This window comes from Centroberyx gerrardi, chromosome 24 (assembly GCF_048128805.1).
Source record: "Centroberyx gerrardi isolate f3 chromosome 24, fCenGer3.hap1.cur.20231027, whole genome shotgun sequence".
Classification (NCBI taxonomy): Eukaryota; Metazoa; Chordata; class Actinopteri; order Beryciformes; family Berycidae; genus Centroberyx; species Centroberyx gerrardi.
Genome location: NC_136020.1, coordinates 21,857,865 through 21,875,101, shown reverse-complemented (window position 1 = coordinate 21,875,101; position 17,237 = coordinate 21,857,865). Strand labels below are relative to the sequence as shown.

The 17,237-nt window shown below is 41.8% G+C and overlaps 3 protein-coding genes and 1 pseudogene across 6 annotated transcripts; all 4 read right to left on the bottom strand.

The window, feature by feature from the left end:
• Positions 1–1,413: 1,413 nt before the first annotated feature.
• LOC144538073 (E3 ubiquitin-protein ligase TRIM21-like) lies at positions 1,414–10,042 on the bottom strand. The gene is made up of 2 exons (XM_078281897.1): positions 9,931–10,042; positions 1,414–3,097 (listed from the first exon to the last, which is right to left on the bottom strand). The coding sequence occupies exon 2, from the start codon at positions 3,079–3,081 to the stop codon at positions 1,459–1,461; it is 1,623 nt and encodes a 540-aa protein (XP_078138023.1). The 5' UTR covers positions 3,082–3,097; positions 9,931–10,042; the 3' UTR covers positions 1,414–1,458.
• LOC144538083 (E3 ubiquitin-protein ligase TRIM21-like) lies at positions 7,404–8,831 on the bottom strand. The gene has a single exon (XM_078281924.1). The coding sequence runs from the start codon at positions 8,829–8,831 to the stop codon at positions 7,404–7,406; it is 1,428 nt and encodes a 475-aa protein (XP_078138050.1).
• Positions 10,043–10,964: 922 nt separating the features above from the next.
• LOC144538082 (uncharacterized) lies at positions 10,965–13,207 on the bottom strand (annotated as a pseudogene).
• Positions 13,208–14,744: 1,537 nt separating this feature from the next.
• On the bottom strand, positions 14,745–16,450 carry LOC144538075 (E3 ubiquitin-protein ligase TRIM39-like). Of its 4 annotated transcripts, none has more exons than XM_078281901.1 (2): positions 15,734–16,447; positions 14,745–15,682 (listed from the first exon to the last, which is right to left on the bottom strand). In XM_078281901.1, the coding sequence occupies exons 1-2, from the start codon at positions 16,445–16,447 to the stop codon at positions 14,807–14,809; spliced, it is 1,590 nt and encodes a 529-aa protein (XP_078138027.1). In that variant the 3' UTR covers positions 14,745–14,806. The 4 variants fall into 4 exon arrangements, with proteins under 4 accessions (XP_078138027.1, XP_078138028.1, XP_078138026.1 ...); XM_078281902.1 differs by having other exon boundaries at positions 14,745–15,645; positions 15,769–16,447; XM_078281900.1 differs by having other exon boundaries at positions 14,745–16,187; positions 16,221–16,447.
• Positions 16,451–17,237: the final 787 nt, after the last annotated feature.

Sequence of the window (17,237 nt, the reverse complement as noted above, 5' to 3'; positions counted from 1 at the left end):
TGCATGAGTATGAACACATAAAAAAGCATATTGTTATTATATTTCACCCCTCAATAAATGTAATGAAAAATACTAAATTCTTCATCCTCAGTATCGCTCATTTTGATTCTCGACTGGTGTCACAAGTATTGATACTCTGGTATTGATCCGCTCACCCCTAATCTGCCTGCTGAAGTGTCCTTGAGCAAGACACTGCATCCCTACCAGCTCCAGAGGTGCTGCTCTGTAGCTGACCTCTGACCTCTCTGGAAGGAGGGAAGCAAACAGAGAATCACTTATCATATTCTATAGAGCACTGGTTCTCAATGTGGGGTCCAGGGACCACCAGGGGTCCGTGAGGGATTTTCAGAGGGTCCACAGCAAAATTATGAATTGTTAAGCTTCACCATTATTTAGGCTATTTTACAAGAAGTTAACAGTTACAGAATGTAGAATAAATGTAGACTATTTTGATCATAGTTTCACTGTTATCTCTCCATCTACAATACAGACAGACAAAAACATATCTAACAATAACAATATTCTCAGATTTGGGTCAAATGGGGGTTCGTGGGCCTAATGTGTACGACTTTAGGGGTCCTTGATATGAAAAAGGTTGAGAATCACTGCTATAGAGGGCTTTCAGCTGGTGGATGCTGCCCTCTGGCGGCCATATTGGAGGTCCACAGCTCATGGCAACAATGGCTGACAACAGCTGATTGTGTTTCTAATCTTATGATTTGGCGTCTCATCAGTGTGGAATAGACCAGATTCATTTCTGTGCTCTAACTGCCAATTACCTTTAGAACAATAACATTTTTCAAGCTTTGATATCAGTCAAATGTTAAATAATTTAAGCATTCTGGTAAATAGCAGTCATGTGACCATACAAGTGTGTTCCATTTGTTTTTATTCATTCAAAAACAAAAAATCTTTAAATGTGAGAAACAAATTGCAGAATAACTTCTTATTCATAAACTGCTCTTCAGTAATTGTGTCAACATACAAAGCTCAGAATATGTACAATGATCTGACAATAATAACACATTTTTAATTTATCACCTAGACATTTTTAAGTGATTTTAGCAAATTACTCTGATTTCTGATATGACATTACTGTTCAGAGTTATTATATTAGAATAGATTAAATTAAACTTCAATGATCCCTGTGGGGAAAATAATCTTTTGCAGTATTAAATTGTAATAGATACATAAAAAAAAGAATATAAATGAGAAAAGAGCATTAACCAAACCTTTACTGTATTTAACTCTAACAAACATTGTTTTTTTTCATGACAAGACATTCATTTTGCCAAGAAGAATGGTATAGAGTTTTTTTGTTTTAGTACAATTCTTCAACATTAAAATTACTTTACAGTTACCTGAAAAAACAGGAAAACATATATACTTCCCTTGAATATGTAAATGTGTTATCTTTATTATCAATGAATCCTATCTGAGAAAAAACTAATGATTAGTCTAATCTGTGTGATTGACAGGAGAGATGATCAGAGGGGCGGAGTTTTTACCACCATCATTAACACAGGGACCAAAGAATGGGTAGAGTTTCTCAGTGAAGGTGCAGCCAGTAAAGGAGTAGATAAGAGCTGCAGCATCTACGTCATGAAAGGAGACCAGACCCTCCTCATAATCCACAAACACCCCCACCTTCTGAGGCTTCGATTTCACAGAGAGGAGGACAGGAGGGCCAGTATTAGCTTCATATTTATTGCCATTCCTCAAACATACAGACCAGTAGCCATTCTTGGGACTCAATGTGATTTTTCCCTTCCTGTTGATCGACCCTCTGGCCACTCCTAAATCCCAGGCAGTCTTCCCTTTAACCTGAACCTCGTAGTAAAATCTTCCTGAAGAGAAGCTCTGCTTTCCTAAGACACGGGTTCTATAAGAAAATCTCTCTGGGTTGTCTGGGAGATTCTTCTTTACATGACCATGATTTACTTGTTTCCCATCATCAGACAGGATGAGAGAGGGACTTGCTGTATCAGGATCCAGAGTCACATCCACTGCATACTGCTGGACCCTCTTCAGCTCAACATCAACACTCAGCTTCTTCTTCTCTTTCCTGAGAGTCTCCTCCAGCTGAGCCACAGCTCTCCTCACAGTCCCCTCATATGATGAGCGATGGACACTGACCTCTGTCCAGTCCTTGGTGTGTGGAGGAGTGTTCAGGGATGGGAAGCTTTGGAGGAGGTGGAGGTGGTCTTCAGTGCGTGAGAGCTGCTCCACCTCAGCGGTTCTCTTCATCAGCTCAGAGATTTCCTGTTCCAGCTCTTTGATGAAGCCTTCAGCCTGTTTCTCTGTTGTTTTCTGCTTCTCTTGGATCGTCTCAATGAGCTCAGCCTGGCCTCTCTCCACAGACTGCATCAGAGCGGTGAAGACCCGCACACTGTCTGCTATCTCTCTGTCTGCATCTTCCTCGCTGAGCTCTACTGAGTGTTTGATCTCCTGAATCTTCAGTCGTCTCTCCTGGATCATCTTCCCCAGCTCAGCCTTCTTTACTTCATATCCTTCCTTCAGAGGGACAAAGTGATGTGACTTGTGGTCTGACTCAGTGCAGAACTGACAAACACACATCTGGTCCGTCTTGCAGAACAGCTCCAGCGGTCTGTCATGCTTCTTACACATCCTGCCTTCCAGGTTCTCCACAGGATCGATCAGCTTGTGTCTTTTCAGGCCCGTCATTCTCTGATGAGGCTCCAGGTGAGTCTCACAGTAGGAGGCCAGACACACCAGGCAGGACTTCAGGGCCTTCAGTTTGGTCCCAGTGCAGACGTCACAGGGAACTTCTCCTGGTTTGGCACATCGTTGGTCTGGGCAGCTGCTGGCTTTCATCTGAGCTGACTTTCTGAACTGAGCAGCCATCTCAGATATGAAAGTATTGACCCGCAGCAGAGGTCTTCTGTCAAAAACCTCTTTACACATGGGACACTGGCACTGGACACTAATATCCCAGTGCTGTGTGATGCAGGTTTTGCAGAAGTTGTGTCCACATGGTGTGGAGACTGGATCAGTGAACACATCCAGACAGATGGAGCACAGAAACTGCTCTTCAGATAGGAGACTGCTGGCAGCAGACATATCTAGACACTGAGACCTAAAGTGAAAGTGTGAAATAACAACATTGTTATACAGAACTCCTCAATGATAATAGCTTAAATAAATATCAAAGTTGAATTACTGGAACTATAGCAAACATAAAAATATAGCTGCATGGCAGCAATGAAACTGATCCCACTGCATTGGTCAATAACTGCCATTTTTTGACCGATTCTTGAGCTACTTCCAAACAAAATAAGAGAAGTATAAGAAACCTGCATACCAAATTTGGTGTCATTCTGACTTGTGGTTCATGATGAAAAGAAGATTTTTGAAGGTATTTTAAAAAATTCTAAATCACGGGAAAAATGAATTAGGCAGACTTTATGGCTCCTCGAGGGAAAATTGTTCAGCATGATTATCTGCAGAACACATCTCTACAACTAACAGAACGGTGGGGCTGATCCTTAGACTTTGGGACCTTCTTATATCGCCCCCTATGGGCCAATTGGTGATATTTTTTTGTATTCCAGCAGCGGTTGAACGGGACTATCTATATTCCAAAATGGACAAAAATGTATCAATGTATGGACGAGTTATTACACAAAATACGGGGGGGGAAAATAGGAATTCCAGCAATTACAATAGGGTTCCACAAAAAAGAAAGGAAAAAAGGGAAAACACTGGGGGCTATACTGGTAAATGAGTTATGTGAAATAAACACGTTGTTCAACAATGGGAAAAGTATAAGCAGAAAAAAAGAAGTCTAAGAAGGGACTCCACTGGCGTTCAAGGTGGTCTTAAAGTGAAAGAGAGGAAGGCTAAAGAGTTTCCAATCATTATAAAAGCCTTTATTAGCATTTCTAGAGACACTGGTTGGATTAATGACAATGCACTTAGCTTCTTACGAGTTGAACACCCCACTATTCTACTTACTTCCTAAAATACACAAAGAACCTAGGGACAACCCGTCTATTTTATCTGGCAGTGGTACTCTCACCGAACCTGCATCTCAATATATTGACTTTTTAATTAAACCATATGTGCAAAACCCCCCCTCCTATATTCAGGACAAAATCACTGGCCTCTATAATCTCCAATCAGACTTCCTGGTTCCCATGAACGTGGAGAGCCTATACTAACATCGTTTATCATGAGGGCGTGTCTGCTTTGGAACACTTCTTGTCTGATTGGGTAGATATCCAGTTTTTACTGTCTTCAACTGACTGGATCATTCAATAATGTCTTTATCTTTAGGGACAAGATTTACTAACAGAAGACTGGTGTTCCAATGGGCTCATGTCTTTCCTATGCTTGTTTGTATCAGTTTGAAATCCTCTTAGGAATACTTTTTATTACTGTATTTATTACTTTCTGTGGTCGGTACATTGATGATATTTTCTTGATATTCTAAATTACTGGACTTTCATAAATATTTAAACTCTAAAAACAAGTTTCTTTGAGCTCCCTTTCATGAGAAGATCGTTCTCTCCAAGACAACTTGGGAAGAAGTTTCTCCACAAAGTCACAAATATCGACTTGGTGTTCCTTGTTGACAATCGAAGGCATCGAACACATGAAGCCTCTGTCAGAGGTGGAAATAGGCGACAAAAACTTCATCACAGTGAGATTTTTGGATCCATTCTTTTGATGCTGTCAGTTTTACCGGTCTAAATGATCACATTCATTTCACATATTTCTTGTCAATTTTCCCACAAGTGATTTATCAAGACTATAATGATGAGTGTGGTGGATTTGTTATCAAGTTGACTATGTTCATATTCATGGAGATAGTAGAGATAATATTGATTACAATCACAATTATTAACTATTAAGTATTAGTAATAATGATGGTGCTGATATTATGGATTATATTTACAATGATGTTAATGCTGATATGATAATTATGAAGATTATGGGTCTAACTATAGTATTTTGTGCCTTTCTGGTTGTTGCTATGTGGCCACAGTTTGTCTATTGTATTTCTTTTTTTATTGCAAAACAGTCACACACATTATACATTAATTCACAAGGAAAGACAGCACAAGAATACAAGGAATTAAACATGTTGCATCAAAATTGTCTATTGTATTTCTTTATATTTCATGTGTTTTTCTCTCTGTGCCATTATGTTTTTTGTTTGCTATCTTGCTTTGCTGTGCTTTTAGTTTCTGACAAACATTTCCTGTGTTTCTCTCTACCAGATGATCCAGCCTGTATTTTCCTCTGGGTCTCGATGGCTATATAGGTAAGGCCTCACCTGTGTTCAGCTGACGGCCTGATGAAGACCATGCTGCTCCAAACATGTTGGCTTTTTTAATCTTCCTGTTGGTTTAGCCATGCTGATAAAGGCTTTTTAAATTACTGGACACTCCTTAGCTCTCCTCTTTTTCACTTTAAGACTGCCTGAAACGCCAGTGGAGTCTCTTTTTGGACTTCTTTTTCTCTACTAATAGCGAAAATCATTTTGACAAAGTTATATTGCGTTTCATTGAAATCTTGCCGGTACAAACTGAAAAACGGGAAGTTTTCAGGTTTGTGTTATCGCTCTCTGTTTAAACACAGTAAATATTATCTGCTGTACTCACCTCTAGTTCTGTTTTCTTTGGAGAGAAACAGAGAGACTTTTCTCGACTGCAGCAATGTTGTCGTTTTGAGTTACTTTCACTTTCTATTCCGCAACGTGACGCTGAAACTCTCCTCTGTTTCCTGTGTCGCTCCGCCTTTTACTGCAGTTACATTAGTAATGTTTTGTTGCCAGATTCAGCTTTGAACACGATTACAGTAACATACTTTTTACAGGAGATAAATTTAATTCATATCTCTCGTTTGAATTATAGTTTAAAACTCACTGTGTCCCATTAGGGGCGGCGGGTGACTTTCTTTCTTGTTGCCTAATTCAGTTTTAAAGAAGACACTGATGATGATGTAGTGTGGAAACGTTTGTCTCTATGTTTTTACACGTTTTTGCGGCACCAAGCATGGCTAAATAAATTCCATTAAAGGAATTTTCCTCAGACTTTCTGCAGCTCAACTAAACCCAATCTGATCTAATTCAGTTTTAGACATGATTGTAGTGACATTCCTTTGGCACAAGATCAATTTAATTCCTATCTTTCATTTCCCAGTTGTCATCACAGCATCAGTCTGCTGTATTGTCGTCAGTCTTCCTGTGCAGCTGTTCATACAGCAGCACACACCTGAACTCTGTCTTCATCACATCTTCATCATTACAGTGTGAGTGTGTGTGTTGTTGCTTCTTTGATTTGTCGTTCATTCAGAGTGTGATCCTCCTCTCCCGGTGTGTGTGATTCAGGTTTTACACAAGTTGTGTGAATTGTTGAGCCCATCCAGACAGAAAGAACAGAGGAACTGCTCTCTCAACAGCAGACTGCTGACAGAGGACATTTCTGTCACCATCACTTATCATATTCTATAGAGGGCTTTCAGCTGGTGGATGCTGCCCTCTGGCGGCCATATTGGAGGTCCACAGCTCATGGCAACAATGGCTGACAACAGCTGATTGTGTTTCTAATCTTATGATTTGGCGTCTCATCAGTGTGGAATAGACCAGATTCATTTCTGTGCTCTAACTGCCAATTACCTTTAGAACAATAACATTTTTCAAGCTTTGATATCAGTCAAATGTTAAATAATTTAAGCATTCTGGTAAATAGCAGTCATGTAACCATACAAGTGTGTTTCATCTGTTTTTATTCATTCATTAAAAAAAATGTGAGGAACAAACGGAGAAGCAGAATTACTTCTTACTCATAAACTGCTCTTCAGTAATTGTATCAATATACAATGATCAGAATACAGTGAATAAATGAGAAAAGAGCATTAACCATTTTAACCAGAATCTCTAGTCAAACCTTTACTGTATTTAACTTTAACAAACATTGTTTTTTTTTAATACAAGACAATTTTTTTTGCCAAGAAGTATAAAGTGCTTTTTGTTGTTTTATTACAATTCTTCAACATTAAAATGACTTAACAGTTACCTGAAAAAATTAGGAAAACTAATAACTAACTAGAAAATATATAATTCCCTTGAATATGTAAATGTGTTATCTTAATATCCATGAATCCTATCTGAGAAAAACAAAGGATTAGGCTAGTCTCTGTAGTCAAATGTTTACTGTATTTAACTTCAACAAACATTGTTTTTTTATGACATTTATTTTGCCAAGAAGAAGAAAGTTCTAAATTGTTTTTTGTTGTTTTATTACATTTCTTCATCATTAAAATGACTTAAGTTACCTTTAAAAAGGGGAAAACATATATATTTCCCTTGAATATGTAAATGTTTTATTTTAAATATTAATGAATCCTATCTGTGAAAAACTAATGATTAATGATGTCTAATCTGTGTGATTGGCAGGAGAGATGATCAGAGGGGCGGAGTTTCTACCACCATCATTAGTACTGGGACAGAAGAATGGGTAGAGTTTCTCAGTGAAGGTGCAGCCAGTAAAGGAGTAGATAAGAGCTGCAGCATCTACGTCATAAAAGGAGACCAGACCCTCCTCATAATCCACAAACACCCCCACCTTCTGAGGCTTCGATTTCACAGAGAGGAGGAGACGAGGGTCAGCAAAAGCTTTGTACTCATTTCCATTACTCAACCATACAGTCCAGTAGCCATTCTTGGGACTCGGACTGATTCCTCCCTTCCTGTCGATCGACCCTCTGGCCACTCCTAAACCCCACCAAGTCTTCCCTTTAACCTGAACCTCGTAGTAAAATCTTCCTGAAGAGAAGCTCTGCTTTCCTAAAACACGGAAACAATAAGAAAATCTCTCTGGGTTGTCTGGGAGATTCTTCCTTACATCTCCATGATTTACTTGTTTCCCATCATCAGACAGGATGAGAGCGGGATTTGCTGTATCAGGATCCAGAGTCACATCCACTGCATACTGCTGGACCCTCTTCAGCTCAACAGCAAGCAGTTTCTCCATCTCTTTCCTGAGAGTCTCCTCCAGCTGAGCCACAGCTCTCCTCACAGTCCCCTCATATGATGAGCGATGGACACTGACCTCTGTCCAGTCCTTGGTGTGTGGAGGAGTGTTCAGGGATGGGAAGCTTTGGAGGAGGTGGAGGTGGTCTTCAGTGCGTGAGAGCTGCTCCACCTCAGCGGTTCTCTTCATCAGCTCAGAGATTTCCTGTTCCAGCTCTTTGATGAAGCCTTCAGCCTGTTTCTCTGTTGTTTTCTGCTTCTCTTGGATCGTCTCAATGAGCTCAGCCTGGCCTCTCTCCACAGACTGCATCAGAGCGGTGAAGACCCGCACACTGTCTGCTATCTCTCTGTCTGCATCTTCCTCGCTGAGCTCTACTGAGTGTTTGATCTCCTGAATCTTCAGTCGTCTCTCCTGGATCATCTTCCCCAGCTCAGCCTTCTTTCCTTCATATCCTTCCTTCAGAGGGACAAAGTGATGTGACTTGTGGTCGGACTTCAGGGCCTTCAGTTTGGTCCCAGTGCAGACGTCACAGGGAACTTCTCCTGGTTTGGCACATCGTTGGTCTGGGCAGCTGCTGGCTTTCATCTGAGCTGACTTTCTGAACTGAGCAGCCATCTCAGATATGAAAGTATTGACATACAGCTCAGGTCTTGTGTTGAAAAGCTTTTTACACATGGGACACTGGCATGGGGCATTAATATCCCAGTGCTGTGTGATGCAGTTTTTGCAGAAGTTGTGTCCACATGGTATGGAGACTGGATCAGTGAACACATCCAGACAGATGGAGCACAGAAACTGCTCTTCAGATAGGAGACAGCTGGCAGCGGACATATCTAGACACTGAGACCTAAAGTGAAAGTGTGAAATAACAACATTGTTATACATAACTGGGAAATATTTATATAAATTATACAACAGGTAGTTCCGACCAAGCAATCTGATTGGTCAACTAGACATTTAGAACGTGATCAAATCAGCATGACAGCACACCTAGCCGTGCTCATCACTAAAAATATTACTATTATACTACATATATTATTATACAATACGGTATATTTAAATATAACTCTGTTCAGCCTTGATGTTACTAGACGCTCTGGCATCCTCCATCAGCTGTGCCGGTGAGTCGGTGACACGGCGCTACTAGCTTAAAAATACATGTGAAGTTCGCGGACGTAGTAGCTAAATCTGTCCATGGAAAAATTATTTTTTTCAGCAGATATCTTAGTTACAACAAGATTGAGCTAGCAAGGCAGTTTTGTGTTTATATGTGTGGTATTTATTCAGTTTGGGAAATCCCACGATCTCTAGAAAGCATTAGCTCAAGTTAGCTGTCTGACTCAACAGGGACTAGAAATCGTCTCTGTTGCTAGGTCGTTGCTAAGGGTCGGCCTACTTGCTGGAGTAGTAACCTAGCTTTCATTACATAGGAGTCTACTGACGTGACTGATTGTTTTCCAGTTATTAGTTAGACCCCATGTAGTTCCAGGGAAACGGAGATAACACTAGCAAAAAGTTTTTTATTTTGAGAGCGAATTGCCCCACAATATGAATACATTTTGATTATATCTTTTATTTTGTTGGTAACCGTTGTATAATCGCAATATTACACTCGAGGGTGTGCTTTACCGTCATTATTGGCACTTCAGTGGTGCTTACGGACCGAGGCGCTTACCGCGTCACTGTCGTGCCAATAATAACGGTAAAGCACACCCTCTCGTGTAATACTGTTTAAACATATCACAGTTGGATTATTGGAATATTAGCAAAAGTCATTTTGAGGTATATAGTTAAATTGCACTTCATCGAAAACTTAATTTGACAAGTGTCAGTGTATAATGAACACAGGGAAACATCCTATGTGGATACAGCTCAATTATGTGTCACTGCTCTCTGTTTAAACACAGTAAATATCATCTGCTGTACTCACCTGTGTGCGTCTAAGACTCGGCTGTATTGTTGAGAAAGGCCTGATGAACCTAGTTTTATTTTTCTTTGGAGAGAAAGAGAGACACTTTTCTCGACTGCAGCAGTGCTGTCTCTCTGAGTTACTTTCAGGTTTCACTTCAGCAATGTGACGCTGAAACGTTGCTGTCTTTCCAGCGTTGCTCCTCCTGTTACTACAGGTAAACTTGTATTGTCTTGTTGCATGAATCATTTTTGGACATGATTATCCAGATTATCCTCCAGACTAGATCACTGTAACAACGTCCTATATGGCATCCCTTCCACCGTCCTCCAAAACTCCCTACATTCAAAAATAATCTCAAAACCCACCTCTTCAAAACTGCCTACAATATCTGACCCCCACTGCTTCTCCACTGCCAAACACTGTTTTTTCAATTCTGTTTTAATATGCACAGTCATGTCCTCACTTTATCATCTTCATTTATTATCATCACCTTGTATCAATTGTTTCATGCATTTTATATATTTATTTTCTTTTTCCCTTAGCTGTTGTAAAGTGTCTTTGAGTACCATGTAAAGTGCTTATAAATAAAATGTATTATTATTATTATTATTATTATTATTAGAATTATTATTATAGTAATTAGTTCTGTCACACATCTTGTGATGCAACTTGGACACATCATCAGTGATGTAATCTGGGGTCATCGGGTGTTTCGGGTCTTTCAATGATCATACACCCTCACTCAGGCGACACAGCCGGGGTGATCAAGTCAAGTCAAGTCAAGTCAAGTCAAGTTTGTTTATAGAGCACATTTAAAACAACCAGGGTTGACCAAAGTGCTGTACAAGTATTGAAGAAGGAGAATAAATAATAGTAATAAAAAGCAACAGAGGCAATTCAATGTAGTTAAAAATACAAAGGTAGAACACACAATAATTCATACACACGTGCACACACACTTGTGAGACACAGGGCGACGCACAAGCATAAAAACACAGTCGTATCAAGTTGATTCAAAGGCCAAGGAATAAAGGAGGGTTTTAAGGTGTTTTTTAAAAGCGGAGATAGAGGGGGCTCCAGGCTCCTGCTTGTGTCCAAGTAGCTTGTGTGGTCCACGGATCGCCTCTTTTGATCCACAGCCATCTTGATGCCTTCTCTGCGGCCTCTATGGTGGTCTTGATGGCTTTTCTGCTATGCAGCCCTGTGATGCCAAGGAGCTTGAGGGCCCTGCAGAGAGACCGTCTTGCGAAGCCGTTGCTGCCTACTTCGATGGGCAGACATCGAGCCCTCCATCCTCGGCTCCGGCGCTCGCCTACCAGGCCCTCGTACTTGGCCCTCCTCCTTTCATATGCCTCTTCCGTCTGGTCTTCCCAGGGAACGGTCAGCTCCAGCAGGACCGCTTGCCTTGTTTCAGACATCAGGACCGCGTTTGGCCTGAGTGTGGTCACTGCGATGGTGTCGGGGAACTTGAGCTGCAACATTAAACAAATATGTTTTGAGATTCTTTTTAAAAGTGCAGAGTGTATCAATGGTTCTCAGATTTTGTGGGAGAGAGTTCCAAAGTTTGGGATCATAGTGACTAAAAGCAGATTCCCCACACTTCAACCGGGTTGAAGGGACCACCAGTGCATTACTATTGGATGATCTGAGGCATCTCGTTGGAACATATCTTACAATCATATTGCTAAGGTATACAGGGGCCAAACCATGAAGACACTTAAAAACTCATAAAATAATCTTAAAATCAATTCTAAAAGATACGGGAGATATTACGTAAGTGATAGAAAGCTGTTTTACAGACATTACTGATGTGGTTTTTTTAAGCTGAGGTCACCATCAAGAATTACTCCAAGATTCTTTACATGGTTTTTTGCCTTCATGGATGAGGAATCTAGATATACCAGCAAGTCATTTCTCCGCACTTCATTTCCAATAAATGAAGTGCATCATTTCCAAGTATATGCTCCAGGGATCCTCTTCTCACAGTGGGCATGCTGCTGGGCTGGGGAGCATGTTGTAGTCCGATTCGATCAAGAACTTAATCCGGAGTGGTTCAGCCTTCCAGAGCTCTGACCGAGAGATGGTTCAGTCCATCGCTTGCTCCCATCTGATCCACACGCCCTGCTGCTGCATCCCCACCATCCTACTGTACTTTTTCCACTCCTGCTCGCACCTCCTCCTGGACCAGCTGGCGTCTCTCTTTCCCTTGTGCTTTATCGTAGCGAGGTCTTGGGATGCTGCCAAGCCCCGCCCGTCCAGACGCCGCAGATCCCACCGGCACGCTGTGGCGCAGCCGTTACCCGGCCTGATCCACCGCCGCCTGGGCCCTCCGCTTCCTCCCAGTCCTCACCACAATGCCAGCTGAGGAGACTTATGGCGTCAGTGGAGTCTCTGTCCAGCAGCGCCTCTCTTGCACGGGTTACCATGAACTCTTCTGTCAGGCTGCTGAAGGGGAGCCGTAGCTTGTTCTTGTGTCCGTACAAGGCGATGCTGCTCAGGCTTCGCGGCAGGCCCAACCACCTGTGCAGTGTGGAAGAAAAATTAACATACATGTATGAACAACTGAACTGGGGCCCCCTCAGAGAATGTACGGTTGCATGATGAAGGTTCACCTCACTGATAACCCTTGTGCCATAACTTACTAGGCCAGAGGTCTCTTGACACAAGTGGCTCCTGGATGTCCCAGACTATCTGTAGATTCTCTAAACTAAGACATAACATATGTGTTTGTAACTCTTTTCTATGACCTGTTCCCATGTCAGCACATTCTGTGCGTCCTTGAAAGATACATAAAGACCAGCTCAAATCTATTCTCTTTCGAAGAAGTGTATGTAGCCTACGTGCTGTGTGCATCTCTTCCTCTTCGAAGACTCCTTCTAATAAATATATACTCAAGTAAGACGAACCTCTGACTCCAGAACTTTTTCCTCAACATGCAGGAAGTGGCTGGTCTTCCTCTCGAAGCCCTCGACAGTGGTCATCGGGACCTCGTAGACGGGCAGGGGCCAGAGGAGTCGAGGTAGGAGGCCATGCTGGTAAATCCAGGCCTTGAACTTCTCTAGCAGCCCTGATTTGTCCACCGCTGTCAGCCATGCCTCCAACTCACTGCTGGTCGCCTGAGTGCTGCAGTGTCCTTCAGGGTGCAATCGAAAATCTTGCCCAGGCTCTTGACGGGCTTTTCGGTGACTGACGGGATCTGGATACCTCCGAGGGAAAAGCTGAACATGTCAGTCACCTTTCCCCTCTTCACAACCAGGGACCTGGACTTCGCTGGCTTGAACCTCATCCGTAGCATACTTTTGCCACTAGATACATTTAATTAATACATTTTCTTTTAGTTACATTATAAAACTAATTTTCACCCAAACTGTCACCTAGTTTCACCCAAAATGTCACATGTGAGGCAGCAGGGTTGTCTAGTGGTTACAGAGAGCTTCCTTCCACCAGAGGATTCTGGTTCAATCCCCATGGCAACAAGCATCCGCCCTAGGGATGGGAGATACTGCTATTTTCAATTCCACATGAAACCAAGTACTTTTGGATCCAGTATTGTAGTCAAGTACTTGTCATGAATAATGTCAATTAAAACCACATGATGACCAAAGACATGCAAGCATCATTTTAATGTTTTGTTTAAAACATGTCAAACTCAACAGTGTTTTAACATCACTGTTGTACTGTAAAAATAGTGCAGAATAGCATTGTGTGAGATAAAAGTTCCAACAATTTGAATCAGTTCTGTATGTGTGTGTGTGTGTGTGTGTGTGTGTGAATGTGCACGAGCGTGAGCGCATAAAAAAGCATATTGTTATTATATTTCACTCCTCAATAAATGTAATGAAAAATACTAAATTCTTCATCCTCAGTATCGCTCATTTTGATTCTCGACTGGTGTCACAAGTATTGATACTCTGGTATTGATCCGCTCACCCCTAATCTGCCTACTGAAGTGTCCTTGAGCAAGACACTGCATCCCTACCAGCTCCAGAGGTGCTGCTCTGTAGCTGACCTCTGACCTCTCTGGAAGGAGGAAGGAAAAGATAGAGGGCTTTCAGCTGGTGGATGCTGCCCTCTGGCGGCCATATTGGAGGTCCACAGCTCACGGCAACAATGGCTGACAACAGCTGATTGTGTTTCTAATCTTATGATTTGGCGTCTCATCAGTGTGGAATAGACCAGATTCATTTCTGTGCTCTAACTGCCAATTACCTTTAGAACAATAACATTTTTCAAGCTTTGATATCAGTCAAATGTTAAATAATTTAAGCATTCTGGTAAATAGCAGTCATGTGACCATACAAGTGTGTTCCATTTGTTTTTATTTATTCAAAAACAAAAATCTTTAAATATGAGAAACAAACTGCAGAATTACTTCTTATACATAAACTGTTCTTCAGGAATTGTCAACATACAAAGCTCAGAATATGTACAATGATCTGACAATAATAACACATTTTTAATTTATCACCTAGACATGTTTAAGTGATTTTAGCAAATGCTTCTGATTTCCAGAGTTATTACATTAGAATGGTTTATATTATACTTGAATGATCCCAGTAGGGAAATTAATCTTTTGCAGCAGTAAATTGTAATAGGATACATGGAAAAAAGAATATAAATGAGAAGAGCATGAACCATTTTAACCAGAATCTGTAGTCAAACGTTTACTGTATTTAACTTTAACACAGATTGTTTTTTTATTACAAGACATTTATTTTGCCATGAAGTAGAAAGTTATAAAGTGTTTTTTTGTTGTTTTATTACAATTCTTCAACATTAAAATGACTTAACAGTTACCTGAAAAATCTAGGAAAATATATGTACTTCCCTTAAATATGTAAATGTGTTATCTTAAATATTAAGGAATCCTATCTGAGAAAAACGAATGATTAGTCTAATCTGTGTGATTGACAGGAGAGATGATCAGAGGGGCGGAGTTTTTACCACCATAATAAAGACTGGGACTGAAGTATGGGTAGAGTTTCTCAGTGAAGGTGCAGCCAGTAAAGGAGTAGATAAGAGCTGCAGCATCTACGTCATAAAAGGAGACCAGACCCTCCTCATAATCCACAAACACCCCCACCTTCTGAGGCTTCGATTTCACAGAGAGGAGGACAGGAGGGTCAGCAAGAGCTTTGTACTTATTTCTATTCCTCAAACATACAGTCCAGTAGCCATCCTCAGGACTTGCTGTAATTTCTCCCTTCCTGTTGATCGACCCTCTGGCCACTCCTAAATCCCACCCAGTCTTCCCTTTAACCTGAACCTCGTAGTAAAATCTTCCTGAAGAGAAGCTCTGCTTTCCTAAGACACAGGTACAAAAAGAAAATCTCTCTGGGTTGTCTGGGAGATTCTTCTCTACATCACCATCTTTTACTTGTTTCCCATCATCAGACAGGATAAGAGCGGGATTTGCTGTATCAGGATCCAGAGTCACATCCACTGCATACTGCTGGACCCTCTTCAGCTCAACATCAAGCAGTTTCTCCATCTCTTTCCTGAGAGTCTCCTCCAGCTGAGCCACAGCTCTCCTCACAGTCCCCTCATATGATGAGCGATGGACACTGACCTCTGTCCAGTCCTTGGTGTGTGGAGGAGTGTTCAGGGATGGGAAGCTTTGGAGGAGGTGGAGGTGGTCTTCAGTGCGTGAGAGCTGCTCCACCTCAGCGGTTCTCTTCATCAGCTCAGAGATTTCTTGTTCCAGCTCTTTGATGAAGCCTTCAGCCTGTTTCTCTGTTGTTTTCTGCTTCTCTTGGATCGTCTCAATGAGCTCAGCCTGGCCTCTCTCCACAGACTGCATCAGAGCAGTGAAGACCCGCACACTGTCTGCTATCTCTCTGTCTGCATCTTCCTCGCTGAGCTCTACTGAGTGTTTGATCTCCTGAATCTTCAGTCGTCTCTCCTGGATCTTCTGCTGAATTTCAGCCTCCGTCTTCCCCAGCTCAGCCTTCTTTCCTTCATATCCTTCCTTCAGAGGGACAAATTGATGTAACTTGTGGTCTGACTCAGTGCAGAACTGACAAACACACATCTGGTCCGTCTTGCAGAACAGCTCCAGCGGTCTGTCATGCTTCTTACACATCCTGCCTTCCAGGTCCTCCACAGGATCGATCAGCTTATGTCTTTTCAGGCCCGTCATTCTCTGATGAGGCTCCAGGTGAGTCTCACAGTAGGAGGCCAGACACACCAGGCAGGATTTCAGGGCCTTCAGTTTGGTCCCAGTGCAGACGTCACAGGGAACTTCTCCTGGTTTGGCACATCGTTGGTCTGGGCAGCTGCTGGCTTTCATCTGAGCTGACTTTCTGGACTGAGCAGCCATCTCAGATATTAAAGTATTGACCCGCAGCAGAGGTCTTGTGTTGAAAACCTCTTTACACATGGGACACTGGCACTGGACACTAATATCCCAGTGCTGTGTGATGCAGTTTTTGCAGAAGTTGTGTCCACATGGTATGGCGACTGGATCAGTGAACACATCCAGACAGATGGAGCACAGAAACTGCTCTTCAGATAGGAGACTGCTGGCAGCGGACATATCTAGACACTGAGACCTAAAGTGAAAGTGTGAAATAACAACATTGTTATACAGAAATCTTCAATGATAATAGATTAAAAATATATTAAAGTTGGATTATTGGAACAATAGGAAACGAAAAAAGGGAAAAACACTGGGGGCTCTAGTGGTAAATGACTTTTGTGAAATAAACATGTTGCTAATAAAAATCATAACTAATGTTCTGGCTAATAGACTGGAGTCGGTCATGCATAAAGTAATAAAGCCCGATCAGACCGGCTTTATTACTGGACGGCAACTTTTTGGTAATTTACGGAGGCTATTTAATGTTCTTTACTCTTCGGTAGTCTCACCTACAGCAGAAGTTCTAGTTTCCATAGATGCCCACAAAGCATTTGATCGAATTGAATATGAGTACCTTTTCACAACTCTGGAGAAGTTTGGTTTTGGCCCCACTTTTTGTTCCTGGATAAGGGTTCTATATGCTACACCCCAGGCCTCAGTTCGTACCAATAAGACATATCTCAATATTTCCCTCTTCACAGAGGGACTAGACAGGGCTGTCCACTGAGCCCCCTTCTGTTTGATCTCGCCATCGAGCCACTCACGGTTGCCCTTAGGGGCGCTGGGGGCCTGGCAGGTATAAATAGGGGTGGGCAAACCCACAAGTTAGCCTTGTATGCGGACAACCTCATACTCTATTTATCTGACCCTAGCACCTCAATTCCCAGGGCATTAGAAATTATAACTAACTTTGGAAAGATCTCAGGTGACAAAAATCAACCTTACAAAGAGTGTACTCTTTCCAGTT

Bases quoted from the DNA above. Each gene is read 5' to 3' on its own strand.
- LOC144538073 (XM_078281897.1), bottom strand. From the start codon at position 3,081: ATGTCTGCTGCCAGCAGTCTCCTATCTGAAGAGCAGTTTCTGTGCTCC.
- LOC144538083 (XM_078281924.1), bottom strand. From the start codon at position 8,831: ATGTCCGCTGCCAGCTGTCTCCTATCTGAAGAGCAGTTTCTGTGCTCC.
- LOC144538075 (XM_078281903.1), bottom strand. From the start codon at position 16,447: ATGTCCGCTGCCAGCAGTCTCCTATCTGAAGAGCAGTTTCTGTGCTCC.